At 40.9% G+C, this 17826-nt stretch overlaps 1 protein-coding gene across 2 annotated transcripts; it reads left to right on the forward strand.

Annotated features, from left to right (window-relative positions):
- The first annotated feature begins 383 nt into the window (after positions 1-383).
- Positions 384-16435, forward strand: mmp16b (matrix metallopeptidase 16b (membrane-inserted)). 2 transcript variants are annotated; one of them, XM_044369335.1, is made up of 11 exons: positions 384-1011; positions 2912-3060; positions 3336-3350; positions 3786-3902; positions 4992-5296; positions 7543-7704; positions 8125-8342; positions 8442-8580; positions 9920-10070; positions 11744-11859; positions 12647-16435. In XM_044369335.1, exons 1-11 carry the CDS (start codon positions 883-885, stop codon positions 13006-13008), a joined length of 1863 nt encoding a protein of 620 aa, XP_044225270.1. In that variant the 5' UTR covers positions 384-882; the 3' UTR covers positions 13009-16435. The 2 variants fall into 2 exon arrangements, with proteins under 2 accessions (XP_044225270.1, XP_044225271.1); XM_044369336.1 differs by lacking the exon at positions 3336-3350.
- The last annotated feature ends 1391 nt before the right edge of the window (positions 16436-17826 follow it).

Genomic DNA, 17826 nt, shown 5'->3' on the forward strand with positions numbered 1-17826 from the left:
GTGCTATAGGAGCTATAAATGTCTTGCTGTCAGGTCGTCTGTTCTGGGTCTTCAGGCCACAGATCAACACAGGGGTAAACTGTGGGACAGATATTTTAAGATAAGCTGTTAGACTTGGGCTAATGGGAAGATTTAGTTCTGATACTCTGATGTCTAATGGTGCATGATACAATGATGATGAAGATTGGATGACTGATTTATCTGTTATTGGCAAGGTGGAGGCTATATTTTGTTTATTATAGCACAATTACGCAGTTTTGTTTTGTTTTGGGTTTTTTTGTTGTTGTTGTTTTTTTTACAGTGCATTGAGGTCATTTGGTTTATCAAAGCATCAGCAGGGGAATGTAGGCTACATCAGTCCATAATCTGGATTCAACCTAGGCCTTTGTTTACTATCAGGAATTTAAGATCAAGCTTTCTGCGCGTCAAATTGCACAGAGCCGTGGCCTCTGCGATGTTAAAGTCAAACGTACAGGCAGTTCTTACGAATTGTATTTCATCTCTCATGCACTCTGTAGGGCAGCTCTCATGATGCTGCCAAGCAGCGCTGCGCTGTGTGAGAAATCAAAGCGCAGGCGTCGAGTCGGGAGGGAGCCTATCTTGCGCAGACTGGGTACTGTACATGGCCATTGATGCTGCTGGATAGATGTAGCCCCTGATGTAAATAAGAATGGCGAGGGCAGCGGGTCTAACATGCCGCGTTATCTCTGCTTGACATCGGAACATTTTATGCCACCATCGGGATTTTATAAAAACGCGGGGTCTTTTTCTCGTTTTCATCTGAATCTGCCTTGACAGCTCACCTGATGGTTTTCATTTGACACAAGAGCCAAAGCAGACGGGCGGCTTCTTCTAATAAACACTCGGGAAAAACAGGTCATTATGACCTTAGTATCCTCCAGTAAAAGAAAACCATCGGATTGCTTTTACGCGGCAGCTTTCTGCTTGCATTTTTTGCTTTGGATTTCGTGTGCCGTGTCCGGAGAGGAGGATCATCAGTTCAGCGTTGAGGTAAGATAAATGGCCTTCCCTCCCTGGCTGTCATAAATGACCGTGCTCTCTCCTCCACATCATCTGCCTCAGCGTGAAAAACATATATATTGACTCCCCACGCTGTCCGTGGGCACAATTACCATAATGCATAACATGGAGACATTGTAAGCCTATCAGGACGGCCCACGCACTGAACGGCGAAAATATCGCGCATTCCTCATTTGTAAGGTGCAATGAAACAGAAGGATGCTCATTTGAGGTTATTACACTGCGGTCCATGAGCTGAGGTGATCCAGCCCACTGATCCTAAATGTGCAACCCAGATATGATTGCACTTAGAGGTCTATTTCAGCAGGCAGAGATGCCTTACAGCACAATGTTTTCATTGCTAGATATAGTTTTGTGACAGGCCAGCGTGAAGTCAGACATGCTTTGGCAGCATCATGGTGTTGGAGGAGATTAAACATTTACAGACACAAGTTGCATAATAGGATTTGCTTTTTTGTACCTTATTAATTGATGTCATTTTCATCCTCACCACAGGCTCCCCTCCCACCACTCTGAAGAAATTAAATGCTGAGGCTGACAGTCACACACACACACATCATTATTCAATTTTATGGCTCACTGAAATCGGCCTGATATCTCTCTGAGAGATCTGTGCCTTTGAACAAACACAACACACACAGGAAACACATCCACAGGAGAGAGAGGAGGGAGGGAAAAAAAGGGATAAACAAGGCGTTTAGCTCAGCAGAAAGAGGGATAGAGTCAGAAGGGGGAGGGATGGACAGATTAGCTAGCTGGAGCATATCTCATAGGCTGTGTTGCGGTGATGGAGAGGCAGTTGGCTGGCGTGTGGACAGCTGTGGATAGCGTGGGCACCTCGTGGCCCTCAGCGTCAGGATTGAGTCTGGCAGTGACCCCTGGATGATGCTCAGTCTCACCTCTCTCCCCTGTATCACTCTCGCGCTTTGTAGGGCAAGCAGAGGCAGGGCCACAGTCCTGCACATGTTCACTGGCCGGCAGCCGCAAGACACAAACACTGACTAAGGTCACTAGTAGGAATTCAAATGCAAACAGCTGTACTCATGTCCGGAGAGCCTCTGAGCAAACAAACACAGATATATTTAAACCTGAACCACTGCTGGATAGACAATTAAAGCAAACAATTGACAGTCTATTAAGCACTAAATTAAAGCTTCTAAACATTCCAACTGCACAGTGATGTTAAATATAAATGCATCCACAGCGGCTCATTCTCTGTATAGTTGTTTTTTCTGCTGATAATAGCGATTGTTAGTTGACTGCTCATCCTCTTGTGAGATGCAGAATAAATGATGCATGGCCGTATTCCTATTGCTTTTTTACTATGGGACTGGCAGTGGATGAGAGGTTGAAGAAGGAAGTTGGTGTCTGGACACTTGCCAGTTTGAACTGGATAGAGTAACTCATCAAACAGTTACTGTTGTGGTGCCCTTGAGCAAGGCACCCTTAACCAATGCAGTGGAGGAATGTCTGTGTTTTTACTAGACAACCTACTCGCATTAAGTGAAATATAAATGCTGAATATACTGTGATAATTACAGATAATGGAAAGACACAAAGGGAACTGAATTTCGTTTTTGAAATAATACAACATAATACAGCAGCTTGGGTGATACATGTGCATTTTAATAGTGATTAACTAATTAATTATACCTTTACATTTTGACTTTTAATTTGTCATGAACAAGTAAGTGCATCCTTGTGGTTAGGGGGACAGTTTGGTTCTTTCTCTTTCCTCTGAGTTTTCTAATAAAGGCAAACAGTCCAAAACAAGTCTAACCCTAACCCTAACCCCCTAAACCGAAACCCTAACCCAAGTCTTAAAAAGGTCACAAAACTCCAAATCTTTCTCTTTCTTTCTTCCTGCTAGGGATGGCTACAGAGGTATGGCTACCTTCCCCGCACAGAACCGGGAATGTCCGTCCTGCGCTCAGCCCAAACCATGCACTCAGCCATTGCTGCCATGCAGCGTGTCTATGGTCTCAATGTCACAGGGACACTGGATGACAGAACCAAGGAGTGAGTATACACACACACACACACACACATACACACACACATGTGCTGCGGACTTGCTGAGGTGCACACGCACTTTCATTAAGCCGTTGACCTCATACAGTACGAATGCAAACTGATTTATTTAAAATGCGGAAGAGATGGATATTAATATTTCAAATTATTAGTGAAGGACAGAAATAGAAGATGTTAACTTCTCCCGCCGTCACCTCGCCTGAAACAACCTCAGGTGAAGGTTTTAACACTTTTCCTTCTTCTCATTTTGCATGATGATGCAGTGATATCACGCTGAGGTGAGAATTAATGTTTTGCCTTTGTATTGTGTGTGTGTGTGTGTGTGTTTTTGTATTTGTGATACTCTGATGTGGTATGAATGAGAAACTTTTGATTTAACCCTCATTCAGGTGCCGCTCTTACACTTCATCTGATAGTGACTGTAGTTTAGTTGTAGTCTGCACAACACTCCCTCATTTTTCTGCTGTGATACTTTGGCACCCGTCAGGAAGAGAACTACTGAGTTCACTTCAGTGCTTTATGTTGTTTTGTGAAGGTGTTTGCCTCCCAAATTTGAGTCAGCAAAGTTGAGTCAAATTCTCTTCTCTTCTCTTCTCTTCTCTTCTCTTCTCTTCTCTTCTCTTCTCTTCTCTTCTCTTCTCTTCTCTTCTCTTCTCTTCTCTTCTCCTCCACTTCCTCTTCCTCTTCCTCTTCCTCTTCTTAACTGTTTTAAGTTGGATGCAAAAACCTCGCTGTGGAGTTCCGGACAAATTCAAAAGTGCGTCGAGGTCACGGAAGCGGAGATATGCTCTGACAGGACAGAAGTGGCAGCGTACGCACATCACCTACAGGTGAGAGACGGTGGAAGCAGTTGTCATGGCGACCATTGAGTTTAGCGGCACTTATTGTAGAGTTCAGATGTGCCAGGGATAATTTTCTCAGCTCTCCTCTGTCTCTCATCCCCTCCTCTTTCACCACCTGGGATCACATGCGCTGTGTTGTCATAGAGACTGCACATATACGTCACATATGAGGGGGCACACACATACACACACACACATGCAAAAACATGTTGGCACATCCAGAAACACATAAATTAACACATACATTCGCCCATGTGTGCTGTGAGTATGTTTACTTTACAGTGCATAAATAGCTTGCTGGCAAAATGAAAAATGGGATCAGGAAGGTTTTTTTTAAACCCTCTTCCAATTTTTCTCATTTATTCTTTGCTTTTCATAAAGCAAAACAAACAGTTTTAGCTGAGTAGCATGAAGATTGAAGGCTTTCCTCTCGCTCCTATAAAACTGTTTAAAAATCCTGAGAGTAAATTGTCCCTAATCTCAGCAGAAATATTCAAACTCTCATCTTATCTTTCCTGATTAAGCTCCAGTTTTTAATGGGTTCTGAGGAGGACCGATAAACGGGTCCCCAGCACAACTGCAAATTGACAGGTTACAGCAGTAATTGACGATAACACTGTCAATTTATTCAAATCCTTCCTTCCTCCCCGAATTTGAATTGATGAGCCACCTCTCCTAATGGAATGTCAATCAGTGCTGAGCCAGTGCTGCTGCTGACTGCACTTTATTCATGAAAATGAGTGGCAAGAGAGAGAGAAGATTTCCCTTTCCTCTCTGCCTGCCAGGGACTGATAACGACTGCTGTGTTAAAAGTTCAGTGAAAGCTGCCGGGCTTGAAATAGTTGTGTCAAGTAGAACTTCTTTTCAGTGTCTCCTCATTTTGAGAAGTAAAAATGTTCACTCGAAATTAATGGGATAACGAGGCATGGGCTTGTCTATTTTATTTTGTTCACATCAGTTTCAAATTATGTGTATGTGTGCTGCACTATTTACATCCACAATTTATTTTACTACAACCTGCGGAGCATTTTCTCAGCCTGATAATGTCTATCTCAATCACTTATTTTCTTTCTACAGCATAAAAAATGTCACGCCGAAGGTGGGCGCCCGGGAGACTCATGATGCCATTCGGCGGGCGTTTGACGTGTGGCAGGGTGTGACTCCCTTACGCTTTGAGGCCGTTCCGTACAGTGCCCTGGAGACTGGCAGGCGTGACGTGGACATCACCATCATCTTCGCTTCGGGTTTTCACGGAGACAGCTCACCCTTCGACGGGGAGGGGGGATTCCTCGCCCATGCCTATTTCCCAGGCCCGGGCATAGGAGGGGACACGCACTTTGACTCAGATGAGCCCTGGACCCTGGGGAACCCCAACCATGATGGTAAGTGGATGAGTAAATGGGCGTAAACCTGAATCCGTGGATAGAGAAAGTGGTGAACGTAAGGAGTAATAATAGGTGACAAAGTGCCATGAATAAAGGAGTGAGGAAAGCATAAAAAGGGAAAAGCTAGAGCAGCAGAGTGGAAAGAAAACTATTAAAGAAAGAGATTAAGAAAATAGGGGAGAAAGGAAAGAAATGGAAAAAAGAAACATTGAGGTAAGTAAACAAGTAACGGGTGTGGAAGGAGTGAGGAAAGCATAGAGAACAGAAAAAAGGGCGGTCATTGGTAGAGGAAGATAAGGACTGATGGAAAGCAAATAATGGATATACGGACGGCTAGGCAGGAGGGCGATATGACAGAGATGGTATCACAGGGCAGGGCATGAGGGATGCTTAACCAAAGACAAAGAATGCAGAAATGTCTTTGATCGGGCTGTGCTCTGTAAAGACGCATCACCCCATCTGTCAGGATTTTGATGTTTTTTTCTGCATAATAAGCTCTTCAGATGACAGGATAGAAAGCCCTGCTATTTTAAGACATTGGTTGCCATCACATGATTATGGCTATTCTGTTTTTCTGTGAGTTTGATGTATGTTATGTTATGTTAGGTTAGGTTAGGTTAGGTTAGGTTAGGTTAGGTTAGGTTAGGTTAGGTTAGGTTAGGTTAGGTTAGGTTAGGTTAGGTTAGGGTTAGGGTTAAGGTTAAGTTAGATCAGGTTATTATGTTATGTTATGTTATGTTATGTTATGTTATGTTATGTTATGTTATGTTATGTTATGTTATGTTATGTTATGTTATGTTATGTTATGTGTATATTCAGTTAAGTTATGTTATGTTGTTATGGGTATATAAGGTAAAGTTTCGGTTATTATGGGTTATGTCATGTCGTTATATGTTATGTTATTTTGGATATCGTTATAACAGGTTAGGTGGGTCATCCTAAGTTATATTTTAATACGTAACAGTGGCCCACATAGCATGTAATGTGGGTCACACAGCCAGTGTAGATTCTGGCAGGGCACTGCAGCCGCCCAGAGAGGGAGATTAGATCTGCCTTTCTTCAGCGTGCATCCAAACACACTTTAATTATGCTACCTACAGGGCGCCAGGCTTGTCAGAGCACCATCAGGCTGCTTCGCTAATACCCATGTGCCATACTCTAACTTTCTATCCACCCATTAGTGGGAGAGGAGGGTTATAGCTCACATTGTGTTTGTTCTTGGAAGCTACTTGCCACCCATCAGCTCCCTACCCTTTCTCTCTTTTGTTCTCATCCTCCAATGGTAATTGTCTCAGACTGCAAGTCAAATTCATGTTCACCCTTGTGAGGTGTCCCATAGTTATCCATGTGGACTGCTGAGGCTGTTTCTGAAAAGCTCCTGTCTCAGCTTATGTGTCTGGAAAGCTGTGCAACCTTCGATGGGCTTTCACAGCGGTGTAATTATAAATGTTGCATGTTGACATATGCGCTAATGGTAGCTCTGGTCTGTCTCCTGGGAGTCCTTATGGGACTTTTTTGGTTTGGTGGAAGAGGCTGGGTGTGTTAGATAAATGGAGGAGGGGGAGGTGTAACCTTTTAGCTGCTGGCTGAGGGTCAGTGGTTGTTCTGTACTGTGCTGCTGGCAGGAGTGGATATCATGTTTTAAAGGGCAACAATCTCCTGGGGACAGCTTCAGTCACAAGCTGTATGTAAATGCTGTACTTCTTTCTAAATCAGGTTGACACTATGAGCTGAGTGCTGACCATGGACACTGACCGTGACATTTTTCTTTTTCATTTGTGCATGTGTTTGAATGTGATACGAACTAGAACCACAATGTTTGCTTGTGCAAGGCTGACATTTGTATGCATTCAGGTGCTTTGTATGAACGTGTGTTTTCTCTGTTGCCTTGGGCAGAAATGTGAATGTGTATCTCTGCTCTCTGTGGCTAACATGAGGCTTATCGTCTGTTATGGAGCAAAAGAGAAAAAGTGCTCACGCTTGGCAATTTACCCCTAGTAATCTTTACTTGCATAGCATTGCACAAGAATAGCTTCATGGATTTAGTTTGCTCTGGACCAGAACACTGTCACCAATGATTGTTTTCATCGTTGATTAATCTGCTGATCATTTGTTAATTATTAAGGAAAGAAAGGAGAAAAAAGGACAATTCTGAGAGTGCATTGTCATAAAACTGAGAAAAGTGGAAAAAAATACAAGACATATATGATTGATTGTGTTTGCTGTCCTCATCTCCTCTTCAGGTAACGACCTGTTCTTGGTTGCCGTTCATGAGCTGGGTCATGCCCTCGGTCTGGAGCACTCCAACGACCCCACTGCTATCATGGCTCCTTTCTACCAGTACATGGACACAGAGAACTTCAAACTACCTCATGATGACCTACAGGGCATCCAGAAAATCTATGGTAACCCTCGATCACACATTAGTCTCTCACTTTAGTCTTTATATCCAAGAGGATGTGGAGGTTGAACAATTTAACAGTAGACAGTACTTAGAAAAACACTTTACAGCAATGCCATATACTTATTCTATTGATCCAACAGTTTTTTGAAGCTATATCACAAATTTGTACTTTAAAAAAATGACTTGAGCCCTGAAGTAACTTAATCTCTATTACAAATCCTGCAACAGTACAATATCATACTGGGTTGAATGCCAATAAGCAGCATTTTTCAGCTGTTAAATAGGCCTGGCAATCGCATGCATGAGTCAGCTAACAGAGCTCCAAATAGGCCAAATCATCTGTGCCAAAATGAAAGGTGCCTTGATAAAAATAGAGACAATGGAAGGAAGAAGAAGTACTTTTATGTTTTTTTCTCTTTAGGTCCACCAGATAGAGCCCCGCAGCCTACCAGGCCCCCACCTACAGCCCCTCCTCCTCGCTTCCACCTTCCCTCAGACCCCCGCAAGCATGACCGCCATGCCAGGCCTCACCGCCCTCCACAGGGGGCCAAGCCCTCCAACCCCAACTCCAAACCCAACATCTGTGACGGAGGCTTCAACACCCTGGCCATCCTCCGACAGGAGCTTTTTGTGTTTAAGGTAAAGTAACATAAAGTAGCAGTGAACATGGATTCAGGTTTCAAAGCAGTTTGTGATGTTGATGTTGATGAGCGTGATGATGATTGTCCATTTCTACAGGACCAGTGGTTCTGGAGGGTACGTGACAACTCAGTAGTCCCTGGCTACCCCATGCAGATCAACTACTTCTGGAAAGGCTTGCCTCCCAAAATTGATGCCGTCTACGAAAACAGCGAAGGGAAGTTTGTGTTTTTCAAAGGTAATAAAAACAAGAGATTTGCTTCCCTTTTTTTGATTTTTTGTTTATTTATTTAAGGTACCCTGTGGAGTTTTTGGCTACTAGTAGCACTGTAGAGCAATGTTTTTATGCCTGCCACTTGCTTCACTCTATTCTGCTGATTGGTAATTTGTGGCAGTAACATTCTGAGAAATGTAACAATGTGCCAACAAAGGCAAAGGAAGAAGACTGCAAGCTAGAAAACATGGAGGTAAATGATGCAAGATTCAAAATATTATTAAAAATTGGCTTTGCAAAGGTTTTTTGAGGAAGGAAAAGCATTCAACCTATACACAATGTGTTTTGGTGAAAAACAATATAAACATTACTTTTGTTTGTTCAAAAGCAAATTTCATACGGCACCTTTAAATTTGAAATTTTTATTAGATTATTCTTCCAAGTTTCAATTTAAAAATATAAAATGAATCAAGTTAATTAAAAAAAATGAGAAAAAGTCTTGAACAAAATTGAAACAGATCACACAAACGACCTTTTAACCCTTTACCTTCAGTTACTGCAGCATTTGTAATATTTTTATGCTAAACTACAAGTGACCAAAAATATTTTCTTTTATTTATTAATAAAAAAATTATATTTTATTGCATACCACTACTACACGTGTATGATCTTTTATCATACTGTAATAGACTGGGTGACTGTGAGGTTGTTTTTGTGTTCTGTATGGTAACAGAACAAGTGCAGGTCCGGTACAGCCATCCGTCCATCAGGCAGATTAACATGACATCTGTCACCCAGTAGGATCAGAGTGCCTCATGCTTTATTTATTCACTCAGGGGGACTTAACTGTGTGTGTGTGTGTGTGTGTGTGTGTGTGTGTGTGTGTGTGTTTGTGTTTGTGTGTGTTTGTGTGTGTGTTTGTGTGTGTTTGTGTGTAAGTGTGTGAGTGCATGTGTGTGTATGTGTGTTTCTAGCTACTTACTGCAAGCACACCACCACACCAGCTCTCCTCACTCTGCCTGAGGCACTCATGATCAAACTGAATCAAATGCAACAATAGCTTCAATAAAACTCAAAACAAGTCTCAGCGGAGTTGCCTTCAGAGCATCATCTTGCTGCTTATTGTATTATAGATAACACTGCATAGATTTTCTGTTGTGCAGATATTTTGTAAATGAGGTGATACATCTGACCTTTGATATCACATGAAGAGAAATAAATAGACTCACTGGCAAAAAAAAACCCACACAGAAAGCTGGAATGAGCAGAGAGCCAGCGGTGTTTCATCTAGCCCTATTTTTGAGGTCATATTTATGATAATGTCTTTGTCCCAGAGCCGCCTAACTTTGTGTATGTATTTTAGGAAACCGTTTCTGGGTCTTCAAGGACACAACTCTGCAGCCTTCGTACCCTCAGGATATCTCACTGTTCGGGAGCGGCATGCCCACTCAGAGTATCGAGACAGCTGTCTGGTGGGAGGATGTCGCTAAAACCTACTTCTTCAAAGGAGACAGGTCTCTGTGGAATGATTATTAGTACTTTATCTGTTATGAAGTTAATAACAAACAGTTGGGCAGAACTAGAATCTCTCAGAGCAGAAACAAGTACTCTGAAAACCTCAGATGCCTTAAATCTCTATTTAATTTTGTTTTGCTGACAAATTGAGTCCTTTTTACCAAATGTAGTCATTACATGTTTTAGCTTTCTAATACAGTATGTTGAGTAGTGTTCCTAGAGGCTCATTCTCATCTGTTCCTCTCCGTCAATGTAATTCTTTTCTTTAACATTGCTTTAGGACTGTTCCCTTTTGAGATATTAAATAATTTCACAGATTTGTTGATCAATGCCTCTTTAAGTTTGGCATAGATTCTTTGGCATCCTTGACGCTCTATAAGCTGTCGCATGTTGTTTTGAAAATGACGAGTGCCTCTTTAACAGCTGACGAATGCTGCTTATTGGCATTCAACCCAATATGATCCAAAATTAGAGCAATGTTTGTAATGGTGATTACATAACTTTAAAGTTTAAGTGCTTTTCTATCAAGTATTTACATTACGTTGGATAAATCTTTGGCGTTATCGAAGGTTGTACGATGATTACCTGTTACCTGTAGTTGGAAGTGAACTGAAACTTAAACTCTTTCCAAAACAACTACATCAGAGTGTCTGTTGTTTATGCATCTATGTGTGTTGCTGGGGTCTTAAAGTTTGAGACTATGCCAGTGTGACTCACATGTTTGTTCAGCTGTCATGATAAATCATACCCTAAGAGGTCAGGGGACCCTGTGGAGAGAGCTGACAAAATGCTTTGTCATGATACTGTCATCCCTCAACCTGCTGCTGCACATCATGACAAACGGGACACTCTGTCCATCGTCTGAAGCATGATTTTATCTCTCCTCCTCTGTGTGACAAGGTGGTGTTTGTTCTAATCTAAAGAAATGACACTATGTAGCATGATTTATGTGTGTGAGCACCAGTGTATGAAAAGCAGATCAATCACAACAACAGATCTGTGCTGCAGATAAACACAGTATGGATGATTGATTGACCGCTTTCTTTGGTCATGTGAATGAAGTCATTTGCTGATAATTACACGGTCAGACTGAGAGGGAAGACTGTCTAGCCGCGAGGTATAGGCTGTCACTGTAAACACATAGTATAGATGTCTAGTTCAATGTCAGATTTTGACATCTTTTATATTTGTCCTGGTCTCCTAGTCTGAAAATAAAGTCCTCTGAGCTTAGGTGACTTTTCTAGGCGAGTAACATGAACAATAAAAGAATCCACCTGGTAAATCTGACTCAAAATTGTCTTGCGCTGAAGAGCTGTATAAAAGATAATGGAAGATATTTGATTTTGGCACTGTCCCTCAGCGCTAGTTTCAGGTCTGAGGAATCATTTTGATGCTGGTGATGGTTGAATGAGATAGTACAGGGAAGTTAAAATTGCCTTTGTATAGAAGAATGACAAATATGTCTTGTGCTATAAAGTTAACAGATTTGGTTACGGTGACTTTGTCCAATTGTTGGATAAAAAATGTCATTAAACTCTGATTTGTGATTGTGTGTGTAGATTTGTGTATGCCTGCATGCATGGGTTGGCCTCGGAGGTGGCACATGTCACTACTTGTGTTCATAAACCTTTGATCTGTATTGACTGTAGTATTTCTGTCTGTCATGTTGTAGATACTGGAGGTATAATGAGGACATGAGGACCATGGACCCAGGTTATCCCAAACCCATCACCATCTGGAAGGGCATCCCCGACTCTCCACAGGGAGCTTTTGTGGATAAGGCCAATGGTATGCCAACTTCACTGACTGTAAAACCAGCTGCCAAGTAGTTTCACAGACAAAGATATGTGATACTAGATACTTATAAGAGATCAATCTCATTTCAAGAGCAAGACCTTCAAATTGGGCAAGGCTCTTTGCCAGAGAGATGTAATTTTGTTGTCAAGCATGTGTCGGTATTGTTTAAGTCTTGAATGCAACAACGTGACAGAAGGAATACAAGATGACAGAACAGCATTTGCAACAACTTGTGCTGCAACCTTCTGGTTTCATTTTCTTAGAGGTCAGCATACAGTAGCAGGTGTAAAAGGAGAGTGATAAACAATTGAAAACAGAAACTCAATGCATACAATGCTGTTGCAATACACTACACTCCAGCCAGTTATTAGCAAAGTATAATGGTTTTGCACGGCCTAATTTTGGTAAGAATTTGTCCTTCTAAAGACTCATTAGTGCCTCTGCTGCAGTCAGCAGTAAATCTGTGTTTTCGCCCTATTTTTCTATTAATTTTATATTTGCAGAAGATTTACTGTTCTTGTCACAAACTGGACTGCACCGTTCAAAAAACCAGGGTATGCTTCGGTAAAGAGCTGTGAAAACGGAAATTGGTGCTCCTTATCTATATGCAACCAAAAGCATACGGCAGTGACAGAACCTTTATTTCAAAGATTGAAAGACAGTAACATGCTGATTTGACTACTTTGCTGTGCTATAAAATGGTGCAAGCAAATGAAGAATAGTTGGTGTCTTTGTTCATAAAACTGATAAGTAACTTTCTCACAATCCCTCTGTCCAGGCTTTACCTACTTTTACAAGGGAAAGGAATACTGGAAGTTCAACAACCAGCTGCTTCGTGTGGAGCCCAGCTACCCAAGATCCATTCTGAGGGACTTCATGGGATGCGACGGTCTACCTGCGGACCCCGACTGGGACTGGAGCCCCCCGGTGGCGGAGGAGCGCCACTATGACAATGGCGATGTGGACGTTGTCATCAAACTGGACAGCGCGGGGGGAACGGAGAAAGCGGTGGCCATTGCTATCCCCTGTGTGCTGGCGCTGTGCATGATGGTCCTTCTCTACACTGTTTTCCAGTTCAGGAGGAAGAGCACGCAGCGCCACATACTGTACTGCAAGCGCTCCATGCAGGAGTGGGTCTGAGGGGATTGTTACTGTACTGTATAAAGAGAGGTGTGAAGCTCTGATAAAGGTCTAGTTATTGCTTGAAACCCTAAGTACAGTAATTGGAAGCACTGTAAAGGGTCCAGTACAGAAAGATTGCCATGTTGGCAGATTTTAAAACTGCTTGAACTCTTAACGTGCAAGCTGCAAGGGAGCAAAATGATCAGCAGAACTCGACTGAAGAAAGTGCGGGAGCCACATCTCCTATGTCTAACTAATATGTATGTATCTGCTTTGACTTTTTTCTGTATCCTGGAATGAACTCAATTAAGTGAGACAGAGTTAAGCTACTGTAAGTGGGACCTTTGTCTATCCTCGTCTCTGCACGCCACTTAAAAAGCCCCTAGCACTAACTTCAGTGGACAAATTAGATATAGGCTTCTACTTTACTTTCGTTTCTTAATGAAATCGCCCCTGAGCTATGCTTTTTTTTTTTTTTTTTTTTTTTACATTTAGGGTCCCTGTAAAAGATGATTCATTGTGTGGAGGACTGATACACAGACCAAATATGACCTTATCTTCCAAAGAGGATTACTGCTGGATGTTGTTTTTGATGGGATGTTCCTCCTCTGCGGATCGAACATTGTGGCATCATACTCAGATTTTTCTTTTGCCATTTCTATTCATATCCACCCGTCTGCTCTGTAATCTGTGGGGATGGGAAGCAGCAGTAAGAGCTCGGAACTGAAGACTGTTGTGGCAGTCTGTCTCCAAAACAGGGGCCAAAAACCTCTCTGCAATAGTTATGAGACTGCCTTAATCACTGATTGCTTATACTCCCCCTTCTCTTTCTCTCTATGTGTCTCTGACACAGTAGGGATACAAACAGCGTATGAAGGCATTAATTACTGCCCGTAACGCAACTTCAAAACCAGTAGTTGAGGACAGTTTGATCCACAATGGGTTCATTGCTCTTGAAAATGTGCTAAACTGTGCTAACACCTGATGGCAAGTAGGCTATCATCTTTCATTTACTGCCTCACCGGAGGGTATGAGAGAGAAGGTTAGTTGGGTGTGTGTGTGTGTGTGTGTGAAAGAGAGAGAGTGAGAGTAATTACCCACACAATATATGTACTGTACTGTACTCTACTGTCAGTTATTGAACAGCTCCCTTTTTTCCCCTTGCCAAGTTTGGACACTAATACTCCAAACTGTGTCAGTCCATATATTTGAAACAGCTTTACTAATCCATCTTCTGTTTTGTACAAGGTTTGTAAGTTTACATAATATTTCACATAGCACAGTCACACAGAGAAGGGTGGGAGAAAAGTGAAAGGAGGATATAAAAACTACCATGAGACATATTTCTCAAGAAAAAAAAAAACCCCATCAACCTTGTGCTATTGCCCAGATTGCTCCATCTTTTCACCGAGTTGTTGCAAATAGCTGTTGAAGAAATGCAAAGTGATACCGTTGTTATAAAAAGGAAACAATAACATGAACTAATAAGCAAAAATTAAGGATTTCAAGAAAAAAAAGTTCAATAATAATGGAACCAGGTTATTTTACACACTGTAATAACCATTATATAAAAACTACACATATATTTCATTAGATTAATGACTAACAAATATTTATAGAACTACACTCACATTGTTGAAATTAACAGGCATATTGGAAAAACCAAAACAAGCAAAATTAAGTCTTAACATACCTAACATATATATCATGATCTATGATATTACATATATATAACATCATGCATACAACATATGATCAACACTGTCAAATCAGCAAAGTATGAGAAACAACTAAGTGAAATAAAGCATATAAAAAAAGGACAGACTCTTACGATCTGAGGTGAGATAGAGTTAAGCTGAGCAGGAGCTTTTTCTATCCGTGTGTATTGCATTATAAATGCATTTTTCATGCAATACGCAGCCCGGATCCTATTGTCTCGTAATTGCCTTTGGTTGCCTGCCATACATATAATGATGTGGTCATGTGGTGTTTCTCAGAGTTATCCAGATGACCTGTCTGTGAGCATTCATGATGTAATTTTTTTTAATATATATATATTTGTGCTCCTTGTTTTTGTTACTCTTTTACTTGAAATGATCAAGTCAAACATTAACTGTACAAGACGTAATCTTTCATTGATGTGAAGGCAATGCTGTTTTATAGCATATCAGAGAAGGAATTTGACATCTTGAAATGTACGTTTCTATGAATTCTCTAAAGAAGAGTAAAACAATTGAACTGTGACGGATGGGCTTAACCTTCGGTAAATGTTGGTTTATCCCATCATCATTTGTGACCGTTAAAAACTTAACATAAGGGGCAATGCATGCCATTGTCAAGCTAAGATGTCTTTCATAGCTGTTGACCATGGATCACTCTGACATTGTGCTATTCAATGCTATTATTATGGTCAGATGAAGGGACGGATCATTGCATTGACAGATCCAACTGTCATCTTTTATAAACCATTTGAAATTACTAGCTTCCAGTCTGTCCTCCCCGCTCCGATCTTCAGACGAGAAGATGATAACTTGTCAAACTGATGAAAGAAAACGTACGCATTTTAAAGAAAGAAAACATCTTTGCTTTCCCAAGGCAGCGCCGAATGGCTGCGCACATCAGTCCATGTCGATTCCGTGACCACTGTAATTTAAGGTGGACGCAAAAACCTTCAGCTCAGTGTTGTGTGTGATGTCTTATCAGTTTGTGTGTTTGTGGTGAGGGTCTGATGGCTCCAGTGAGTGTGAATTCAAGACAGCCAGTGAGGAGAGTCGGTACTGTATTTATTGCTGTATTTATTCCTCTGTGCTCAGCACCTCAAATCTTGCTTTGCATCATACTGAGGGCAAGAAGCTGTCAATAAAGTGGGTTTGAAATGCAATGTTTTTATTTTTTTTCTAGTCTCACTGTTACCATGTAATCCTCCTCCTCCTGTTATTGCCTCAACAACAAACAATTCATCTGGTGTGAATTTTGTTTTCCATCTTAGAGAGGTAAAAAGGTTGCACATTGACAGCTGTCTTTTTAAATCACTTGAAATACCTGACATTTTAGATGTGGACTAAGTGCAAGCAGGAAGTGTCTGTGCTTCGACCTGTCCCTGTTTATCTCTGGAGTGCTTTTTTTTTTTTTTTTTTGTCTGCCTTGACACACGCTGCAAAGCATTAGGGCTAATTTGGTATGTCATTAAAGGAAGTAGATGGGGCCGATTAGACAGCAGTCGATACACCGGAGAGTGTGGGTGTGGTAGAGACCGCAGTGGAGATTTTATACACCGATACATTCATTATATAGTCCAAGGCATAATGTATGAGAACTAAACGTATTGCATATGTACATAAAGGCAGAGTGTATACTGTCTGCTTGGGAGAATTTTTGTTTTCAATCCATCCATTCCATGGATAAAGAAATGCTGTGTGTTGTAAATAAAACAAGTGCATAATGAGTGCGTCCTCGTATCATGGTCTCACACAAACATTCAAACCAGACACTAGTGAAAAGTTTCATAGTCAACCTGAATAAACTTCTGCAACAAAGTGACGATTTAGATGCAACATTAAAGAGAAATTTATTTATGAAACTTGGAATAACTCTTGTTCAGGATACATTTAATTCTCAACAAAGCAAAGAACAATGGAGAACACCATAATATATATTAAAGTTCAGCAAAATAAAAACACTACAAAATGCATAAAAGAAGCCAGATTTCTATGAGCAGTGGCAGAAGAATCTTGAATACTTTTTTGTAGGCTTTGATGTTCTTAATATTGGTGCCTTTACAATTAACAACTCAGCATGTACAGCTCATTCTTCACTGTTTCATGTCACTGATTGTTTTGAGGGCCTCGTTGCTGATCTCTCTCTCTTCCTCTTTGAAGAAACAACAGATAGAAAGCAGCACAAAAAGGGATCAGGTAGATATTGTCTGAGATGCTGCTGTAAGTACGTATGCAAAGTGAATCTCATACAATCAGTTAGACTGTAGAGGAGGCAGCAGCCCTCGATGCATTTTGAGACGTGTAGGAGTAACAGATAGTAAGTACGACATTAAAGGAGCATCAAAATGTAAAATATATGCTGTGACATTATTACTTGCGTAACACAAATAGTGGTCTTTGGTTGTCAAAAAGCAAACCTACCCTCAGTTTGCAGAAGGCTGCAGCAGGAGGAACAAACTCAAAGCAAATGTCAATGACTTTGCCAAAACGAATGGACCCTGCAGCAGAGTCATTATTATTTGTGAGGTGTTTGTTTACAACAAAACAACCCAAAAAATTGTTCAGAAAAAAGAAAAATCTTATTTAACACAGTCCAATCCTCCTTGTCAATATTACCTATGTTTACAGAAAAAACTTTTCAAAAATGTCTCTATAACATTCATTGAAATTAGCTGTTATCTTCTCCTGTTTTATAGGACCATAACATAGTGTGATTGTGATTTTTTTTTTTCCATAAAGAAATAGCATAAAACCTAAAGAATACACACTCTCTACTCTCTGAAAGCTTAATTATGGATTAATTAGCCATTTATTAATGACTGATGAGGTATTTATGAATAAAAATTCAGACTCACAGTAGATGCCTCCATAGTGGAAGCTCTGAACATGGCAAAGGTGTCACATTATCCAATCAGTAACAAGATGCAGCACCTCTCTAGGTTTTGTCAATTTTGGGGCTGTCAGTAATATAGATACAGGAGATATAATGTCTGTTTATTAATGCACATTTTGAACTAAATCATAGAGTCCGCATGAAGTCTAATTTTGTAAACTGAAGAAAACAGTGCGAGCATCACTTTCTGGATTATATGTGTCTGCATATAATACTCCTGCTCCA

This window comes from Thunnus albacares, chromosome 12, assembly GCF_914725855.1.
Source record: "Thunnus albacares chromosome 12, fThuAlb1.1, whole genome shotgun sequence".
Taxonomy (NCBI): Eukaryota; Metazoa; Chordata; class Actinopteri; order Scombriformes; family Scombridae; genus Thunnus; species Thunnus albacares.

Bases quoted from the DNA above. Each gene is read 5' to 3' on its own strand.
- mmp16b (XM_044369335.1), top strand. From the start codon at position 883: ATGACCTTAGTATCCTCCAGTAAAAGAAAACCATCGGATTGCTTTTAC. The intron at 1,012-2,911 runs GTAAGATAAATG...TCTTCCTGCTAG, and splicing joins ATCATCAGTTCAGCGTTGAG to GGATGGCTACAGAGGTATGG. The intron at 5,297-7,542 runs GTAAGTGGATGA...TCTCCTCTTCAG, and splicing joins GGGGAACCCCAACCATGATG to GTAACGACCTGTTCTTGGTT.